Source organism: Microtus pennsylvanicus, chromosome 13 (assembly GCF_037038515.1).
Source record: "Microtus pennsylvanicus isolate mMicPen1 chromosome 13, mMicPen1.hap1, whole genome shotgun sequence".
In the NCBI taxonomy this organism is placed as follows: domain Eukaryota; kingdom Metazoa; phylum Chordata; class Mammalia; order Rodentia; family Cricetidae; genus Microtus; species Microtus pennsylvanicus.
Window position 1 is genome coordinate 44,925,395 of NC_134591.1, and position 21,133 is coordinate 44,946,527.

At 38.4% G+C, this 21,133-nt stretch overlaps 1 protein-coding gene across 2 annotated transcripts in view; it reads left to right on the forward strand.

The window, feature by feature from the left end:
- Positions 1-21,133, forward strand: part of Nrdc (nardilysin convertase) — a 69,531-nt gene that overhangs the window by 27,136 nt on the left and 21,262 nt on the right. For both annotated transcript variants that reach the window (XM_075946301.1, XM_075946303.1), the window contains 9 exons: positions 1,630-1,725; positions 2,947-3,069; positions 7,725-7,782; positions 8,692-8,765; positions 9,933-10,002; positions 12,991-13,068; positions 14,526-14,646; positions 14,724-14,782; positions 15,039-15,093. In XM_075946301.1, the coding sequence (XP_075802416.1) occupies positions 1,630-1,725; positions 2,947-3,069; positions 7,725-7,782; positions 8,692-8,765; positions 9,933-10,002; positions 12,991-13,068; positions 14,526-14,646; positions 14,724-14,782; positions 15,039-15,093 (734 nt within the window). The remainder of the gene's footprint in view (positions 1-1,629; positions 1,726-2,946; positions 3,070-7,724; positions 7,783-8,691; positions 8,766-9,932; positions 10,003-12,990; positions 13,069-14,525; positions 14,647-14,723; positions 14,783-15,038; positions 15,094-21,133) is intronic.

Consider the following 21,133-nt stretch of genomic DNA (forward strand, 5'->3'; position numbering starts at 1 on the left):
GCTGTCTGTATTTGTACATGACTGGATGGTCAAGGGCTGTACTCACGTGATCTTTTGTCTTCCTTTTCTCAATGTTGTTCAGTCATATTGACCTGTCTCTTTATCAGAGGTGCCATATTCTCCTTCCTCCCCATTTATTGTTCTCTTTCTTTACTTAGAAAACTCTCTGAGCTTGTCCTTCAAGCTCAGCTTGAGTTACTTCTTAAGAAGTCTGTCTTTACAGTATCCATCACTAACACAGACATATTTGTTGTTTATTGCTTTTCTCCCCTATGAGAATATAAACTTAGTACAGGGCTTTTATTCACATTTCTGCTTCCAACTATTTTTTTATGGCTGACGAACAGTAGGTGTTCTGTAAATATTTTTTGAAAGACTGTCTTATGTAATCCTATGTAAGAGTGATGTACTCTTGGTCCTGTTAGGTCTCTTTATGGAATCAGGAAAGTTTGATCGCTTTCTCAGAGTTGCCTGAGTTCAGTGATATAACTAGGGTTGTTGGTTGTCCTAGTCTGTCTGGACTTCCTTAATAGAACACCCTGGGCTCAGGCTTATAGACAGCAATGCCTTACCATTGTAAAAGCTAAGGAGCTCAGTGTGAAGGCACCAGGAGGTTTGGTCTCTGGCAGGGGCCTGCTTCTTGATTTGTAGACTGCCACCTTTACCTTACATCTTCGCACAACAGAAAGACAGTGGAGCTCTCTGGGGTTACTTTGTCATTTTGGTTGTGAGCCTTCAATGGCTGAGCTATCTCTCCAGCACTTGGGTCACTTTTCTAAGCACACTGTTTTATTCATGAGGACTCATGACCTAAACACTCTAACATTCCCCTCTTTGAAGGCTGTCACATTGGAGATCATTTTTTTTGTTTGTTTGTTTTTTCGAGACAGGATTTCTCTGTGTAACAACCCTCCCTACCTGTCCTGGAACTTGCTCCTTAGACCAGGCTGGCCTTGAACTCATAGAGATCTGCCTGTCTCTGCTTTCTGTGTGCTGGGATTAAAGGCATGCACCTCTACTGCTGGGCATTAGAGATCAGGTTTTAACATACAAATTTTAGGGTGCTAAAAACATTGAAACTATAGCTTAGCAAAGATACTTGTGACTTTAAAGTAATTGTTCTTAACCATCACATATTATTATCAACATAGTTGCTTTGATGATATTTAAACAAAATATATGACTAAGGCCTCAGATCTGAAGACTGATCGATAGAGCATTTTAGTGCTTTCCTCGGGAAATCCTTAGATATAATAACAATGTATCTAGAGCTGAAACATTCAGATCATTAGCTGCATTGCCTCATTTGAAAATAAGAGCAAAACTCTAGAAAGGTGATCAGTTTACTGAGAATGATAGATCAAGTGATAGGACCAAGTTTAGGTCATTGTGTTACCAACTTCAGTTTTATAACATATTTTTAAAGTCAATTTTAGTACCCCCTTTAACCTTATGATACAATTTAATCATGAACTAAGTAAGCAGTAATATCAATTAAAGGAAAATTTAACATAAAAATATTAAAATTTTAGTACCCCTTGCTTCAGTTTTTATTATAAGCTTGAATTTTCAGACAACCAAAAAAAATGAAGTTTCATCTTATTGCAAATGTTTCTTTAAAACTGACAGAATATCAGCTTGCAAGACCTTCTGATGCAAACAGAAAAGAAATGTTGTTTGGAAGCCTCGCTCGACCTGGACATCCTATGGGGAAATTTTTTTGGGGTAAGATACTATAATTTGTTTCTGGATAAAGAAAACTGAGAACAAGACAAACTGGTACAGAGGGTTAGACAGTCAGGTGAGTGCTGCCTGGAAAGCACAAGGCCCTGGATTTGGTCCCCAGAACTGCAAAAATTGGGTGTGGTGGGTGCATTGTCATTCCTCAGGGAGGTAGAGGCAGGAGGATCAGAAGATCACTGTGATCCTCAACGTATAGGCCAGCCATAAAGGAGCAAGTATAACAACAAAATGAAACAAAAACACAATAAAATCTACCCACCCAGAATCCCCCAAACAAAAGAAAAATTAATAAGCTGGGACAGCTAAGTGCTTTTATCTTCTAGAGGGCAGCTAGAAAATTTCAAATAGCAAGATGTGAGCATGCTTGTGCTTGCTACTTTAACACTGGGTGTTGCTAGAACAGAATTGGACATTCTGCGAATGCTGTCTAGGTGCTGATACTGTGCTGGCTGTGTATGCATTATATGTTGGTTCATAAGAGGTAGGTGCCGTTATAATCGCCATTTAAAGGGAAACATGCTTGGGAAGTTGTGTAATTTGCTTAGTTACACAGGTAGTAAGTGTTTGATGAGGATTTGAATGTCTGTTTCTCTGATTGTAAAGCCTGTACCCCAGCTTGATGTTTCCGTTTCTCAAAAGACATCAGGAATGGTTTCTCTAATAGTTTTTGAGCTGTGGCCTAATTTCGTTTAACTGGTAAGCTGTTGAAGTAGTATCTGTTTTTCATAATGGCCTTTTATTGTTGGTAGAAACCACTTGTGACCTATTAATGCTGTCGTAGCTTGGCGGAGACCAAGATGAGTTGATCTAATCAAAGGCTATTTTATTATACATTCCTGTATCTGATGGGTAACATTGGCCTCTGGCTTTTTATGCTTTATTTTTAAGAATTAGGGAGAATATTAGTAAAATAATTTAGAGAGGAAAACAAATCAATATTAGACTGTTCAGCAAAGAAATTTAGACAATTACTGTCTGCTGTTGACATTTTTCTAACCATTGATTATCCTATGTGTCTATTTCAGAACTGTTTCTTGGCTTATGTTATTTTTACATACCAGCTCAGAATTCTTGAGTTACTTGGATAATTTCCTAGGTCTTTTAAGCTTGTAGGACCTTCATTGTTGGTGTAGAAGACCTTTAAAAAAAAAGTACATTTAGTTGCTTCTATAATTTTTAATATGTATTTATTTTTTTATGTAGGAAATGCTGAGACACTCAAGCATGAACCAAAGAAGAATAACATTGATACACATTCTAGACTGAGAGAATTCTGGATGCGTTACTACTCTGCCCATTATATGACCTTAGTTGTTCAGTCCAAAGGTAGTATTATCTGTTACATCCTTAAAGTTACTCTGAATTAGCAGGGCTTGAGTTGCAGTTTATTTTTGAAGGTTTGCAGCATTTTGGAGAAACTTGCATAAGAATCACACAACCTAGAAATGTCAAAAAAAATTAAGAAAAAGATATCTCATGAATGCATAAAATTGATAATAGTTATTTTTATTATTTATTATCATAAAATATACACAAACTGACAAAGATAAAATTAATCTAAACTCGGATAAATATACTGCATTATTTGCAGCAGAGAGAAATGTAAACTGATGTTAGATGCTGTATTAAAGCATAGCTACGTGGAAGTAATGGTCGTAAGTTACTGCTGGAATAGTTTCTTATTTATTGTTGTGATGGTGATCAGTGTTGTGACATCTGCATACAGCCCTGCTGATCATGTCCGAATGGACAGTTATCTTCTCTAGTAAACTGTATTGTAGGGTTTTTTTTTTTCGTTTTTGCTATTTTTTTAAAAAGATCTCATGGTACTCACATAGCTTTTTACTGAATATAATATGTATGAAGACTAAAATATGTGTTAATAGGTTGTTTATGTTATTGACAAGGCTTCTGTTAAGAGCTTGATGTTAGTTTTGGAGACAGTCAAAATTTAAATATCGGGTTTAGAAAGATGGTTCATTAGGCAAATTGCTTGTCATTGTAAGCATGAGGACCTGAGTTCCCATGTAAAAATGCCAAGCACCAGTGTATTGCCTGTAATGTGCTGGAGAGACAGACAAAGGCAGAGAGCTTGATGCCCAGCCAATCTAGCTGAACTTGTAAGTTCCAGGTTCAGTGAGAGACCCTGTCTCAAAAATGCGACAGAGAACAATTGAGAATGACAATGGCATTGACCTCTGGCTTCCCTGCATATCCACAGTACATGTGCATGAACGCATGCACAAACACAGAGCATGCACACACATTCCCATAGAGATAAATTACATGTGGTAGAGTGTGTGTGTGTGTTTTAACTGCCACCGGTCAACATTTCCACATTGTTCAAGGGTCAGCTGTATTACTTTCATAGGATGTTTGTCTTAATAGTATGATATATTAGTTGCTCCATTATTTGACATTAATTAAAAACAGGGGTTACATTGATTATTCAGTAAAGAGAGCTTGCTGTGCTTGGGTCTGAGCAGACTTTGGTTCTCAGCATCCATGATGGGTGCCTAGCAACCGCCTATAACTGTAGCTCCAGGAGATCTCACACCCTCTTTTGGCCTCCACCAGTACCCACGTATTAGGGCACACAACACACACACACACACACACACACACACACACACACACACTCCACTATACAGAAATAAAAATAGAATATTTTTTAAAAAATCGAAGGAGATTAAAATTTCAGTATGTTACAAAGTTCACAGAAATATAAGATCATCTCATACAAATTCTTTCTCATTGAAATGGGTTTATTTATAGGCTAATCTCAAGTGTCTGAGTATACCAATGTAATCATAGGCCATCTAGGGTTTTGAGCAGGCCTCATAGAGCCTCGACCTTCTGGAATTTCAGGCTTGGCTGTTGTGTTTCAGATGACTCAATTTGTGGTTTTATATTTAATACAGATTGACAATAAACTTATAGGGAAGTTGTTTGCCCATCCTTATTTAAGATCCTATAAGGTGATTAAGAGCAGCTCTTAACAATGATAGAAGTATCTTAAATGTACACGCTTGAAGAATGCCCGTGCTCCTTTCCTCCTGTGCTATTATCATGTGAGTGTCTCATTTAAGAAACTGTGGTAGCAACTGGCAGTGGTGGCGCACGCCTTTAATCCCAGCACTCGGGAGGCAGAGGCAGGCGGATCTCTGTGAGTTCGAGACCAGCCTGGTCTACAGAGCTAGTTCCAGGACTGGCTCCAAAGCAACACAGAGAAACCCTGTCTCAAAAAACAAATCAAAAACAAAAACAACACCCCCCCCCAAAAAAAAAAACCAAGAAGAAGAAGAAGAAGAAGAAGAAGAAGAAGAAAAGAAGAAAATATGGTCACTTTCTTTTGTTTTTTTTGGGGTTTTAACCATTTTTAGACTTCTCAAAATCACTTGCTAAACCATTCCTTTTGACATTACTTAATGATTCATATTCTTTAGAACTGACCCTCACCTGAATGATTCTCCTTCTTAGAAGATTTTGCCAAAACCTCTTCAAAATTGAGATCAACGCTCATAGCATATGAAACATTTTCTCACTTTTCAAAATTAACCCACAAATGTGACTCTAAATTTCTAACATACATTGCTGTTTTTAGTATAGAAATTAATTTATAAATTGTTGCAAATTATTTCATGTATATGAAATTTTATTTACCTAGGCATTTTGATCTTTGTATTCTTTTCCTGTATGACATGCTGATTAATATTACAGATTTTTGTTTGGTTTTGAGACAGGGTTTCTCTATATAACCCTTGTTGTCCTGGAATTTTCTGTATAGACTGGCCTGGCCTCAAATTCAGAGATCCACCTACCTTAACCTCCCAAGTCTTACTATAAAATTTTCAAATAAACAATAGAATTTTGATTAAAATCACATATAATCTAGATTACATTGATTTTCATGCTATCTCATTATACTATTTAAATGTCAAATAATTGGGTCTGGGGAGATGGATGGCTCAGTTAGGGAAGAGCTTGTGTCACAGGTTGGAGGGTCTGAGTTTGAATCCCCAGGTACCCATGTAAAAGGCAAGCACAGTGTCTTGCACCTATGATCCCAGCACTAGGGATGCAGAGATGGGGACCCCTGGGGTTTGCTGGCTAGCCTGTCTAGCTGAATTGGTAAGCTCCAGGTTCAGTGAGGCCATGTTGGAAATGTTAAAGTGGAGGGGCTAGGGCTCAGTGGGTTAAGGTACCAAGTGGGAGTTCATTTTACAAAGTCTATATGACAGACCTTCACACACACGACAAATGTCATTAAAAGTAGTTTTTTTGAAGGCAAACAGGAGTAAGTTACAAAAAAAAGTTGGAGAATAATTGAGGAAGACATCAAATGTCAATCTCTGTTCTCCACTTGTACACACACACACACACACAGAGAGAGAGAGAGAGAGAGAGAGAGAGAGAGAGAGAGAGAGAGAGAGAGGGAGAGAGAGAGGAGAGAGAGAGTGCCAGCAAAATGGTTCAGCAGATTCAGTACTTTTTGCCAAGCCTGATTTCCTGAGCTCAGTTCTTGGGACCAACATGGTACAAGGAAAGAACCAATTTCTCTGACTGCTCATAGACATTGGTACACATGAATACACACACACAAACACATATACACACATACACATGCATGCATGCGTGCACAAAATAAATTTAACAAAAATTCAAATATTTGTGTAAATAAAGTAGTTTAGGTTAAATTTAATATTTGATTAGTCTCATTTGTATATATCTTTTTATACTTTAATTTCTTTCTTTTTTTGAAGTATTAGGAATTAAGCTCTGGGTATCTCACAATAATCACATGGTCTGCCACTGAGCAAAACCTTGGGCTCATTTATTGAGAGTTATTGGAACTTATGGATCTGGTTGGAACTGACACATACTGTCCTGTCATAGGTTGGTCACTTAGATACATCTGAAGGGTTTTCTTTTTCATCTTGTGTTTTAATAGAAATTTCAAAAGACCAATTATGCAGTTTAGGAAAGGAATCAAAAGTTAGAAATTGCCGGGCGGTGGTGGCGCACGCCTTTAATCCCAGCACTCGGGAGGCAGAGGCAGGCGTATCTCTGTGAGTTCGAGACCAGCCTGGTCTACAAGAGCTAGTTCCAGGACAGGCTCCAAAACCACAGAGAAACCCTGTCTCGAAAAACCAAAAAAAAAAAAAAAAACAACAAACAAACAAACAAACAAAAAAAACCCAAAAAGTTAGAAATTATAATTTTATTTGTTCTGGTTCTCATTGCTGTGATAAAAGGTTGACAGAAGCAACTTAGGGAAGCTTTTCTTTGGCTTGTGAGTGTGGAATTCACTATAATGGGAACGTGTGCCTGGTCCTCACGTCCTCTGCAGACCCAGACACACAAAGGCAAAGACTGGTGCTCACTGACATCCTCCTCTTCACTGTTACCCAGTGTAGACCACTCGTTCATGGGATGGGGCCACCCACATTCAGATTGGTCTTCCTAAATTAGACCTCACCCACATGCCCAAGGTGTGTCTCCTTTGATTCTAAACCCACCCAAGCTGACAATGAAGATTTACCGTGATGCTCATACCTGAATTCTAAGAAAAATTTTGGGGAAAGCTCAGCAAATATAGTACAGTATATATATATATATATATACACACACACACACACACACACACACACATACATACAGAGCCTGGAAGCCATGTTAGGATGCCAAAGAGAGAAGGGTTAGTCTGGGGAGAGATGTATATTGGAGCGGGTGCAGGAAGGCAGTTGGTGTATTCGCGCACGTCTCTTGCCTCTTCATGCTTGCCTAGTGGTAAACAAAAGTCTTTTTGTTTTTTTAAACTTGGAGTCTAAAAAAGAAGTGGGTATTGTGCAGTTTTCTCTCATAACTGGTTTACACCAGTCAGTGTTCGCCTAATTCAAATGTGTATGAAAACAGACACCAGCGTATCACAGTTCTTTACAATGACTAACCACATTGTGTGTTCGTTATCCTCCTTCAAGAAACCCTGGACACTTTGGAAAAGTGGGTGACGGAGATCTTCTCTCAGATACCGAACAAGTAAGGCAGTCACTTTCTGTGAGTTGCAAGTCTCCACCATTAGAGAGCACACCTTTTTGTATGAACCCCAAATGTATCTTTCTTTTGTTTTTTTTTTTTTTGAAAAGATCATAAACTGAGATCTAAGGAAGTTTACTAGCTTAGTCAAGATTGTATAGCTTTTGAGTAGAAAAGCTAGGATCTATTTCCATAGTTCAAAAATTACATGCTTGTAAATTTATAGTAAGCAATAATTCTGAAGATCTTTTTGCTTTTATTTTTTACTTTTCTGTTATTGTCCAGGGCATTTGGAGCTGTGTAAGAGTGGAGAAGCATGTAAAGCACATCTGCCTCTCCTAACGAATCTTGTTTTTCTTCTCTTTTGTCAGTTGTTTGGAATGTGGAATGTTTTTCTCTATTGAAGAATTATCTTGTAGACAATGGTGATTTTTAAAAAAGATTTATTTATTATTATGTATGCAGGCCAGAAGAGGACACCAGGTCTCATTACAGATGGTTGTGAGCCACCATGTGGTTGCTGGGAACTGAACTCAGGACCTCTGGAAGAGCAGTCAGTGCTCTTAACCGCTGAGCCATCTCTCCAGCCCCAACAATGGTGATATATATCTAATCACTCTGCATATAGTTGTTACATTTAAACAAATTATTTCTAGTACAGCTTTACTTACTAAAGTACTACTTACAGGAGGAAAGCTATAAGTAGGTGGCACCAAAGAGGCAGAAATGATAGGGGCAAGGTCCCTGGGGCAGAGGTAAAGAAAGCAGAGTGCAGTCAGGATTTCTGTCCCTTCGCTCTGTAGCCAGCACCGCCCAGAGTAGATGGCTTACATGCCAGTCACTGAAGTACCCGATGACACTGTCGTAAAGGCTTTTCCCAATTAAATCCTAGTGTGTTTGTTTTCTTTACAGTGGGCTACCTAAACCAGACTTTGGCCATTTAACGGATCCTTTTGACACACCAGCTTTTAACAAACTATATAGAGGTTTGTGAACCTAAGGTTTAATATTGCTTGAAATAATTTTAGCATGTTTCCTAAAATTCTAGTCTGCCAATTATCTTTGAAAATGCAAACACAACAGACGTTATGACTGTTGAAAAGGGACGCATTGGGCTGCCTGGTCTGCTTCATGTTTTCTCCAGATCCCCGTATTCCTTTTGTTCTATCTTCTCCCCTCCTTCTTCATTTAACCTTAAGAAAGTAAAAGTAGAAGAGAGAAAATCATTTGAAAATTATCTTTTGAAATTTCATTATACCTAATGGTATTTGTTAAATGAAGACATCCTCAGGTGTCGAAACTGGAAGGGCATCTTTAAGTCTTACTAGAAAGAGAGCCTGTTTTGGCAAATTTCCTTTGATATGTTATAGGTAAATTAACATAAATATTCAAGATTATAAAAATATATACTTACTAAGTGTATATTTCTAAAAATATATATTCTTTTTAAAATTTGGCACCTGTAGAAAGTACATGATGAGTTGTTACATGATCATATTCTGATTTCCTTTCAATTTGCCAATGTGACAGAGCCATTTTTATGTTTCCTCTTTTTTTCTTTGTTCTTTTAATCATGGAATTTCTTTTTCTTTTTTCTTTTTCCAGTTTCTTTTGATCTTCTCTCTTCTCCTCTACCCCAGTGTCAGTCTCTCCTCGCTTCCTCTGGTCAGCGGGTGTTTTGGCACACCCGTTCTGCTGCAGGCTTTATCCTGAGAATATTTTCTGCTGTTTCTAGCTTTGGATTTTCTATTTATAGATCCATATTCTCCAGAAATACTTTAGCCAGTACACACATTTTATCACGAGAAACGGACTCAGGAAGTCTTAAATGCAAGTGAGTTTTATCAAATCCTGCAAGCAGTGCCACCAGGGGAGGCTGAGGGAGTTTCACATGGACCTCCTGCCCTTAGTCCTGCACCTGTCTTGCCAGAAGGGAGTCAGCCTTGTAGCATTTCAGTTCTCGTTGTTCTTTGTCATTCTTGCTCAAAACAATTATTCAAATTAGAAAATTGGCAACTTGGAGTAACAACTACATTTTATTTAACCATCCTGTGATTGCTGGAGGATGAAATATATTGAACAAACAGTATGTTCTTATGACAGAAAATATGATAGACAAATGCTTATACAGTTCTTCTGGCATTTTTGTTTAGTTGTTCCAATCAGAAAAATTCATGCTCTGACCATCACATGGGCACTTCCTCCTCAACAGCAGCATTATAGGTAAGCGGTCAAGGGAGGTTTGCTTCATTAAATATGGAGCTGGGGTCATAATATAGAGAAGACTGGGGTGCTTTAACTTTGGGGTTTCTATATTTAAAACTCGGGTGTCTTATAAACTAGAATGTAACTACTAGATTATTCAAGTCTTTAGGTATTTCATGGTTTTTCTCAGTATAAAAACTAGAATTTTTTTAATAATGAGTTACTTTTCCTGAGTCTTTGAAATCAAATATTTGGCATTGATATTTACATTTCTAATTATTTTTAATATTTGTAAGATGAAATATATCAATTTATGATTTATTTGTTCATAAAATGTATCTTTTGCTTATCAAAAGTGAAGGTTAAGCCAGTTAGTGGTGGTGCGTACCTTTAATCCCAGCACTCAGAAAGCAGAGGCAGGCAGTTCTCTGTGAATTCAAGGCTAGGCTGGTCTGCAGAGCAAGTTCCAGGACAGCCAGAGCTACACTAAGAAACCCTGTTTTGAGAAACAAAAACCAAAAAACCCCAAAAGTGAAAAGCTGAATAGCGTTAAGTTCCAATTTACTTCTGTGAGATAGGGACATTACATAAACTAGGTTAAAAATGTCAGTTTGTGTATGAGCAGCACAGCTCAGGCAGTAAGTTTTTGTTTTGTTTCATTTGGGTTTTATTAGGTAAGGAACAGTCAATTCTACAAATGCTATATAATAAATAAATGCACATGAATTGATATAAATTTAGCTTATTTTAAAAGATCTATTTGTTTTGTCTTTGAGACATGATTCTCTTTATAGCCCTGGCTGACCTGCAGCTTGAATTTACAGAGATCCATCCGCCTCTGCCTCTCAAGCGCTGGGATTAAAAGTGTGTGCCACCACCGCCAGCTTGTTTTTAAATTATGTATGTGTGTCTGTGTATGTGTGTGTGCGTATGGATATGCACACGACTGCACATGCCTGTGGAGGCTAGCCGAGGGTGTTGGGTCCTCTGGAGCTGGAGTCACTGTGTGCAAGCTTTCCACCACAGGTGCTGAGAACAGAGTTCAGTCCTGTGCAAGAGCAGCACACGCTCTAGACTCTGGAACCATCTCACCAGCCCATCTTACTTTTTTCTTAGGCTGCCAACAAAGCAAAGCTGTACAGGCAAACCCAGCAGAAGGAGAGGAAGCAGTGTGTATTGCTTGAGCTCAGTAAATGTTTTTGTTACATGCTAGAATATTTGAACAATCAAGCCCACTGAAATTAACAAAAGCATTATGACTCTAATGAGAAAGCAGGAAAGTGTGTATTACAAGAATAATATAGCAAAAGCAATATTTAGATTGAATATATAGTTATGAATGCCTTAAGAAATGTTGACATTGTTAAACTAATAGTAAAGGCCATTAGCTAAAACGCTCTTCTGTCGTTGTCTCTGCCCAACAGTAGTAGCTCATTTTATATCCTTCAGACATTAAAACATTGAATATATTGGGGCTGGAGAGATGGCTTAGTGGTTAAGAGCATTGCCTGCTCTTCCAGAGGACCTGAGTTTGATTCTCAGCACCCACATGGATTTTATCACTCCAGTTCCAGAGAATCTGACACCCTCTTCTGGCCACTATGAGCATCGCATGCATGTGGTACACAGGCATACATGTAAGCAAAACACCTATACACATAAAGTAAAAACTAAAAAGAATCAAATATAAAGCATCTCTTATGGAGTGGGATTTCAACACATGCTGTCACACTGACTTTTTGTCCTCTTATGGAGTGTTTGAAGAAATACTGACAAGTTGTAGGGTTGGTTTGTTTGCTGCCATCCAGCTCTTCTATAAGGCCTGATCCTTTATTTAACATATCATTATCAGTCATTTTTATACCCCAGATAAGTGAATTCCCAGTAAATTAACTTTAGTGGAGAGCTCTTTTTCACAGAGAAGCAGTGTTAATAGTTTCCTTCAGATGCAAATGTTTAGTTAGCTGGGCTCATTCAGCAGCTGCTTTACTTTGTGCCTCTCTAGTACCTCATTCAATTCATATTTTAATCTATATTGTCGAGGCTTTGAGAATTGCTTAGCAGAGCTGAAACAATACTTTGATTTTCAAGGACTTACTAAATATTTTGTGGGCATGGTATTCAGTATCAGTAGTCCCTGTATGTTCATTATGTTATAAAAATACTACTAAATTGAAATTTGTAGCCTAATCAGATTTCCTATCCTTTTTCTTTTTTGATAAATCTTTTTTTTTAAAGAAACATACCTTTAAATTGTAGTAGAAACAAATGATGAAAAAATTTGAACAACATATTTTTAAATTGACTATTATATAGTAGTAACTGACTGTTGGGTGAGGTTCTGAGAGTAGTGGTGGCTAGTCGATGAAGAGGAAAAGAGAAATATACTTAAAGGAAATTGAAACTAGACTCTAGATTGTCAAACCTTTAGGGCATTTTTTTTTTATCCTAGAGCTTGGTACAGTAGCGAAAGATATTGTAACAATCTGATTCTGGACACTGATTCATATATTGGGTTCTAAGATGATAATCTGTATTGTGGTAGAGGGAGCTAGGGAGCAGGGGCTCACTGGCCTGCTAGTCTAGTGTAATTGGTAAACCCCAGGCCTATGGATGGAGACCGTAAAGCTGACACTCGAGAGTTTTCTCTGGCCTCCACACGCATGCATGTGCATATGTACCTGAGCACACACATGCCTCTGGCCTCCACACGCATGCATGTGCATATGTACCTGAGCACACACATGCAAGTGTACACGTCGGACCATGAGCACACACACACATGCATACACATGCAAAAAACCTCAAAAACAAAAGTACCACCCCTTTCTCCTGCAAAAAGTGGCTTCATATGAAGTGCCTTACCATTTTCTGTCTTTATATTGTGGCTGTTAACTGATTGAGAATTTCTTGTTTACTGAATTTTTATAAGAATAATCTTAGATTCTCAAACCTGGTATATTTAAACCTTCTTTTGACTTCTGACCATTAATTTTTTTTTTTAAGGGTGAAGCCACTTCATTATATTTCCTGGCTGGTTGGACATGAAGGCAAAGGCAGCATTCTTTCTTACCTTAGAAAAAAGCAAGTATTCAATTGTTCATTATTTCTGTAACAATCTCTGAATAATAAATAGTAGGTTTTACTGTGCATTCCTCTGCTTTAGCTGCCATGAGGTCTAGAATTAAAACACTAATTATAGTCATAGTAATTACCTAGGTCGTTTTAATAACTATATTTTTAAGGTTTCTTAAAAGCTGTCTTTTTAGCTTGTGTTAGAAATAATTACAAGTTAAAAAAATACGTATGGGATTAACAGTTAATTCCATAATTATATAAGAAGGTTAGATAAGTAAGTCAATTATTTAAATGCTGTGGCTCTAGGGTTTCCAACCCAAAAGGTGGAAAAATCATACTGAACACGTGGAGTTAAAAGTATATGCAGCCAGGCGGTGGTGGCTCATACCATTAATCCCAGCACTCGGGAGGCAGAGGCCGGTAGATCTCTATGAGTTTGAGGCCATCCTGGTCTACAGAGTGAGTTCCAGGAAAAGCAAAGATTATCCAGAGACACCCTATCTCGAAAAATCGACTTTCCCCCACCCCCAAATGCAGCTACTTTAGTAGAGTGTGTCCTAATGCATTTCTGCAACTGTTTTATTTCTAGCCGAACAACAGAAACAGAACTTTAGAATCTGGAGCAGCACCTTTAATTTCTTCTTTGTCTTTTTTTCCTGTGTACTAATTTGCAAGAAATATTATTTAAGATATCATTGTGTTCCAGAACATTCACAGAAATTGAGAGGGCGGTTATGACTAAGAACTTTAATGACATGAGTATATATGTGAGCCTTTTAGGATGTGAGCAATGTGCTTTTTGACATGTGACCATTCTTCTTACTGAGCTCTGTTGGACTTGGAAACTCTTCATTTTGATGTACACCCTCTGATTTAAGTTTTTTGTTATTTTAGCCAGGAAACAATCTACTCTCTGTGCTGCTTTATTGGATAACCATGTAGAATAGCTTAAAGGCTCGAAGAATTCACTTGACATTCTGAGTTGGGTTGTATTTTATTTGTTTTAATACTTTTAGAAGAAGATGATAACTAAAATGTTTCTTAGTAACTGTATGAAATAGTTAATTTGTGTTTTTATTTTTTCATTAAGAATCACATTGACATCATAAAACTACTTGTACCATATCTATTAAACAGGGAAAGATGACTACCATTTTTTTTCTGGTGACTTCTAAATGTATTGTCATTCCTTGAACTCCTAAAACTGGAACTTGTAAACTTACTGTTGTCGGGTGTGGTGTCACAGCCTGTAATCTCAGCTGTGGGGAAGCAGAGGCAGGGGGATTACTGCAAGTCCAAGGCCAGTCAGAGCTATGTTGTCAGACTTGGTCTCAAACAAACAAAACCCCTTTAACACTTAAAGTATATGTTTACACAAAAAACTCAGGTTCCAAAAATTTACAAAGAAAGCTTGTTGACATTGTTAATTTAAACACTTATTAGATTAATTTTCCCAACTGTAGGTGCTGGGCTCTTGCATTGTTTGGTGGAAATGGTGAGACAGGTTTTGAGCAAAATTCTACTTACTCTGTGTTCAGCATTTCCATTACACTGACCGACGAGGGCTATGAGCATTTCTACGAGGTAATTAGATGGAGTTAATTTTCTTTTCTCTAGATATGATTTTATGCAAAGACTAATGAAATGTGTTCTGCTTCCAGGTTGCTCATACTGTCTTTCAGTATTTAAAAATGCTGCAGAAGCTAGGCCCGGAGAAAAGGTAATAAAGTTTCTTAGAATGAAACAGAGTTGATCCAAGTACAATTTTGTTTTCACATGCTAAAGTCCTACAAGATGGTGTTCTGGCATTTCTTGCTGTTTGCTTTATTGGCTCTGTATCTTGGTCCCTCTCCATCTGAGTGCAGACTATAATCTTTACTATTATTTAGCTAGCTCTTTTTATTTTTATGCCTCTTGTGGGTGATTGCAATGAGAAATTTTAATATATTTTCTAATTGTCATGTTCTCTTTCACAGAGTTTTTGAAGAGATTCAGAAAATTGAGGATAATGAATTTCATTACCAAGAACAGGTATTGGAAGGCAGATTATTTTTGCATGTTTTCTGTGAACAAGTTGAAACTGTGTCACCATTGTTCCACTCTATGGGATTTTAATCAAGATAACCTTTCGTTTTAGCGTTTAAGTTCCAGGGCAAGCCTAGGCCCGTGACATAGATCACGATGTGTGACCCACTTTCTATCTCATCATCTGTTTTGTCTGTCCCCTTGATAAACATTCAATGGACAGCTTGCCATGGGATTCAGTAGTTTAGGAATTCAAATATTGTAAAGATATTTTACAAGGTAATCAATAGCAATTACCATGTGTAATATTAAGAACACTTGAGCTTTGGGAGTCTAAGGAAAAGGAGTTTTTCCTTGATTGAAGGTCTTCATGGACATGGTAAATTTGAATTGAAGTTGCCAAAGCCATAAGGTTTGTTTATGCTCCAGGGAATTGAAAGCACACTAGTAAGAGCTTTGTGGGGCCCAGGCAGTGGCTCCGTGAGTACACTACTTGCTATTTTTGCATGAGGAGCTGAGTTTGCATCTCTGGTACCCATGTAAATAAGAATGGAGGCCTGGCAAGGTGGCACACGCCTTTCATTCCAGCACATGTGAGGCAGAGGCAGGTGGATCTCTGAGTTTCAGATCAGCCTGGTCTCTGTGGGAAGTTCTGTCTCAAGAGGAAGACATTCAGCCTTGGCCTTTGGCAGACACATGGTTGAGTTCATCCATGTTCACATGCATGCATACATATAAATGATCTTTAGGGCATTATGAAAAAGTTAATGATCCTGTATGTGTGTAGTATGAGGACATGCAGATGAAAGTACTGCAGGGTATTGAAGGTAAAATGTTCAGAGAAGGGGTATGTGTGCTCATATATCTACATGCCCTTTGGAAGTGTGTTGAAGCCTGTGAGTTGCTCCTCAGAATAACGCATCGTGTCAGCTCTTAGGCTGTAGAGAAGCTGGCACACCCTTCACTGCACAGGAATGGCTGGCACACCTTCCCTAGAAATCACTGGTGATGGTCTCCATTTGTTTTCCTCTCTATGTGTATCTTTTGTTTGTTGCTTTTGGTTTTTCGAGACAGGTTTTCCTTTGTAGCCTTTTAGATCTTACTCTGTAGACCAGACTGGTCTTGAAATCATAGCGATCTGTCTGCTCTGCCTCCCAAGTGATGGAATTAAAGGCGTGTGCCACCACCAGCCAGCTCTGTGTGTATTTTTTATTGGCCCATTTATAGTTGTCATCTGTATTTCATTCTCAGTGTCTCTATCACACAGGCATTCTCTTACATACCATTTCAGTCAAGTATATTGCCATAATTGGTAAAGTTAACACTGAAACAATGCTGCTAATGTACAGACCATAGAATAGTGGCTTTAAGTATGTAAAAGTACAGTTCGCAAAAGAATATAGAAATAAAATGCTCAGAATAGTAAAATAGTAACATGTGTCTTTCTTGTGTAGGAAGATCCAGTGGAATGTCTAGTGATTATCAGAGTTGTGCAGCAGTGACAATACATGCCATTTTAAATACCTTTAACAACCGTGTTGTGGTTTCTGTGGCTGGTAGTCATAGACATTGTTCATATTACCGTGTATACTGCTGATAGTGATACTTTTATTAATTTATCTTTACATGGTACTGGGGATAGAACTTGCATGTTAGAGAGGTATTCTACCACTAAGCCTCTGATTGTTATACTAAAAAAATTAGAGATTAATAAAAATATGTAATTTCTTCCCAGCCAAATTTAGGGTCTCTCTGATTTTGTTCACTGACATAAGGGCTCTATATTTGAGAGCTCTGATTTATAGCCAGTCAAACCTCATGAAAAATTTAGGTTTTTTTTTTATGATTACCAAAGTCTGTTCTCTCAATGTATACTATAGATGGAAGTTTCTGTCCCTCCTGGTCCCACAGCCATTTAGTCCCAAATAAACATACAGAGTCTTATAGTAATTATAAACTGTTTGGCCTATTGCTCAAGCTCATTACTAACTAGCTCTTACAATTTAAAGTAACCCATAATTCTTATTTATGTTTAGCCATGTGGCTTGGTACCTTTTCTCAGTAAGGCATTCTCATCTTGCTCCCTCTGCATCTGATTGGTGACTGCCTTTCCTCTTCCCAGAATTCTCCTTCCCTGTTTGTCCTGCTTATACTTCCTACCTGACTACTGGTCAATCAACGATCTATTAAACTGATATGAGTGACAAATCTTTACAGTATACAAGAGCCTTATCCCATAGGATTTTTCCCATTTTTCTTTTCAAAACAAGAACCCAGCCGGGCAGTGGTGGCGCACGCCTTTAATCCCAGCACTCGGGAGGCAGAGGCAGGCGGATCTCTGTGAGTTCGAGGCCAGCCTGGTCTACAAGAGCTAGTTCCAGGACAGGAACCAAAAGCTACGGAGAAACCCTGTCTCAAAAAAATCCAAAAAAAAAAAAAAAAAACCCAAGAACTCAGAATCTAATCTCCTTTGTTAATCTTTTCTTCCTGACCATTATTCATAACAACTTGTAACCAATACTCTAAACAAAGATACCATCCATAATCAATTTTTTGGGAATAATGGCATAGTTTTCTAGGCTACTACTTATTAACTGGGGATGCTGGTAATCTTTGGAGGACCCTGATGTAGGGCTATGGCCAAATCCTGACTAGAATATTCTATGAGACTTGAAGCTGTTCTGGATGTAGAACTCAGAGGAAACTGCAACAGATGCACTCTGAGATGTTAGATCACCTGGACCATCCTCTCTTATCAGAGATTTTTCAGGGGCTCTTTCTCAATTAAACCTGATTTTTCTTAACTCAGAATGAATCCACAGCCTCTCATTTCTTGTGGAAATAAAAGCAGAACCTTTTCCCCAAAATAACATATCTTTTGACTTAAATTTTGAAGTCAAGATATTTTTAAAATATGTGGGTTGGTTTAATCCAGTAACATTTATAATCAAATGTCTTTTGCAGCTGTTGCTCCTTCCTCAGCAGTCAGACAATTCAAAGACAATTAAAGGAGCTGTGCCTCTGCTTGCTTCTAGCAAACAGAGCCCACCCAAGAAAATACTGATCCAAAAAAAAAAAAAAAAGAATCTGTGCTTGACTCTCTTCTTTTGTGAATAGAATCTCTTCCCCAGCTCTCTGAGGTTTTATGTGGATGTAGTTGTTGAACGATGGGTGCCATTTCTAGAAGGAAGTTTATGTCCTGACTGGTCCTGCAGCTGTTCAGTCCCAAATAAACATACAGATACTTCTATTAATTATAAACTGTTTGGCCTATTGCTCAGGCTTGTTACGAACTAGCTCTCACAACTTAGATTAACCCATAATTCTTGTCTTTGTTTAGACACGTGGCTTGGTACCTTGTCTCAGTAAGGGTTTTTTGTCTTGTTTCCTCTGCATCTGGCTGGTGACTGACTCTCTGCCTTTCCTCCTCCCAGAATTCTAGACTGGTCGCCCCACTTATGCTTCCTGCCTGGCTACTGGTCAATCGGTGTTTTGTTAAACCAATAGAGTGACAAATCTTTACAGTGTACAAGAGCATCATACCACAGCAGGAAACCATAAGTAGTGGAGATGTAAGTTCATGAGGAAGGTTGCAGAAACTCCAGTTACTGTTGACTCCTCTGTATATATTTTCTATCCTTGAAGCCATCCAAAACTGAAATCAAAGTCTTACTCTATGAAACAGAATGGCTGCAGTGTCTCACCTGAGCTCTTAGAGAACCCTGTAGGCACTCTTCCCTGTACATAGATTGATTGTTAGAGTTGGTACCCACACATCCTGTCCAGCTACTTTACTGGGAGTGTGTTTTTCCATCAGCTGTGGTGGCAAACACAGGAGTCAGAATCACAAGTGGAGGTATCAGAGTGAGCATCTGTGTACTACAGCTGTAGGTGATACCCAGATTTCTATATTCTACATGGTTAAGAATATCAAGCTGGTCGGTGGTGGTGCATGTCTTTAATTCCAGTTCGGGAGGCAAGCTGATCTCTGTGAGTTCGAGGCCAGCCTCGGCTACAAGAGCTAGTTCCAGGACAGGCTCCAAAGCTTCAGAGAAACCCTGTCTTGAAAAACAAAACAAAAAAAACAAAAACAAAAACTTTTCCCCCTTGTCCCTCTAATTAGTTGGTCGTTATCAGGGTACCCCAACATAAACAATGACATCTTCCTGTGTCGTAGCTCCTCGTCCCTTTCTCCTGCATCTTTGTATACCTTGACTTTAAGATGTGAGTTCGAGAATCTTAGGTGAAAACCCAAGCAAATGTGCAACGAGAACAAATCAGAAAAGCCAGTTTTGCTACATGAATTGCTGAATGACTTAAAAGTATGCCGAGTTATTTCTCTTTTGGAGTTTGTACATTTCTATTTTAAATAAAACTGTTTCCTCTTCAAACTTTTCATCTGACTTTTGTCAATGAAGGCAGATAGGAATGCCTTTTTCAAAGTAATATTTTTAAAGAAAAAATTTAAGTTTTGTTAAGTATGCTTCATAAGTCAAATGTTTGAAATAGAGCTATATAATTTTTGTTTGTTTGTTTTTCGAGACAGGGTTTCTCTGTAGCTTTGGTGCCTGTCCTGGAACTAGCTCTCGTAGACCAGGCTGGCCTCGAACTCCCAGAGATCCGCCTGCCTCTTCCTCCTGAGTGCTGAGATTAAAGGCGTGCACCACCACCGCCCGGCATAAATTTTTAATTATTTGTTGTGTGTATGCTATACTATACATCAGGAGGCCAGAAGACAGTTTGTAGGAACTGGACAGTTTCTGTCAAGTGGGAATTGAACTCAGGTCATTAGGCTTGGTGGCACATTCTTTTACCTGCTCAGCTGTCTTATTGTCTCCGAGAACTGTGTTTTTAAAGATTATTTTTGTAGACAGGAAAATAGGACCAATAATGTAGCAGTTTATTGAAGTGAGTTTATGAAATGGAAAGTTTATAGAAGACAAACCAGTTAAAGGATGTAAATTAGCATGTGTTAGAGAAGCAGTGGATGAGTCTCAGTCCTCAGGCATATCTAGGAGTGGTAGATGTCACAGCTGCTTTGAACAAGTTGTCAGTTTCCTTAGAAACTAAACAGTTAACATTTGACCTCACCAGCTAGCTACGACTCTTAGGCTAGACTCTTGGGCTATACCCAAGAGAATTGAAACATACCCACAAACTTATATACAAAGGCTCAAATCAGCTTCATTTATTATAGCCCCAAATTAAAAATAACTTCATAAAGCATTGAATAAACATATAGTATAATAAATGAATAAATAGTATTCTTGTCATGAAATATTATTCAGCCATAAAGGAGTGATTTATATTACCTTTGAAATGGCATACTTAATGAAAGAAACCAGAACACTAAGGGGTAAATAAAGTCGACACTAGCGGTTGAATAGAGTCGACACTCTTTACCTGGAATGGTACAAGTGAAGTTAGCGCGAGAGAACACAGATGTAGTGGTGGGGCCGAGGGCAGCGAGTCTCGAGTACTGTGAGCTTGGGGAGTGTAATGATGGAACAGCTTTGTAAATATAAAAACTATTGGATCATAGACTTTAAAAGGGTAGATTTTGTGGTTTATGGATTACAGCTTCCAGCGTTAAATCTAAAATTATAACTAAAAATATGCATGTGCATATTTTCCTCTGTGGTGTTAGAGATTGAACACCTTGTCTTGCCATACTGGGCAAGTGCTCTGCCACTGTGACACACCTGGCTGATCTGTCTGTTTTACCAATACCTAGTCTACTGCTTTTGCATCACAGGTCAGCTTTTAGGTAGAGGCAGTTTGTCAGTGCAAATGCTTTTTAATTGCTCAGATTTCTACATGGTGGTCTGTCCCGCGCTACCGTCTCGCCAGCAAGAACGACGCGGCACATTCAGGATCCTTCTGCAGAAAAGCTTTATGCGTCTTGAGAGGGAGAGCATAAGCTTACAGAGCGAAGACCTCAAGGGTCGAAAACCCGGCCCTTATATAGCTTAACAGTCCTCGCCTCGGACGTGTCAAACTCTGACTGGCTGCAGCCTGTCAAACCCTATGATGCCACGGGAGAGGC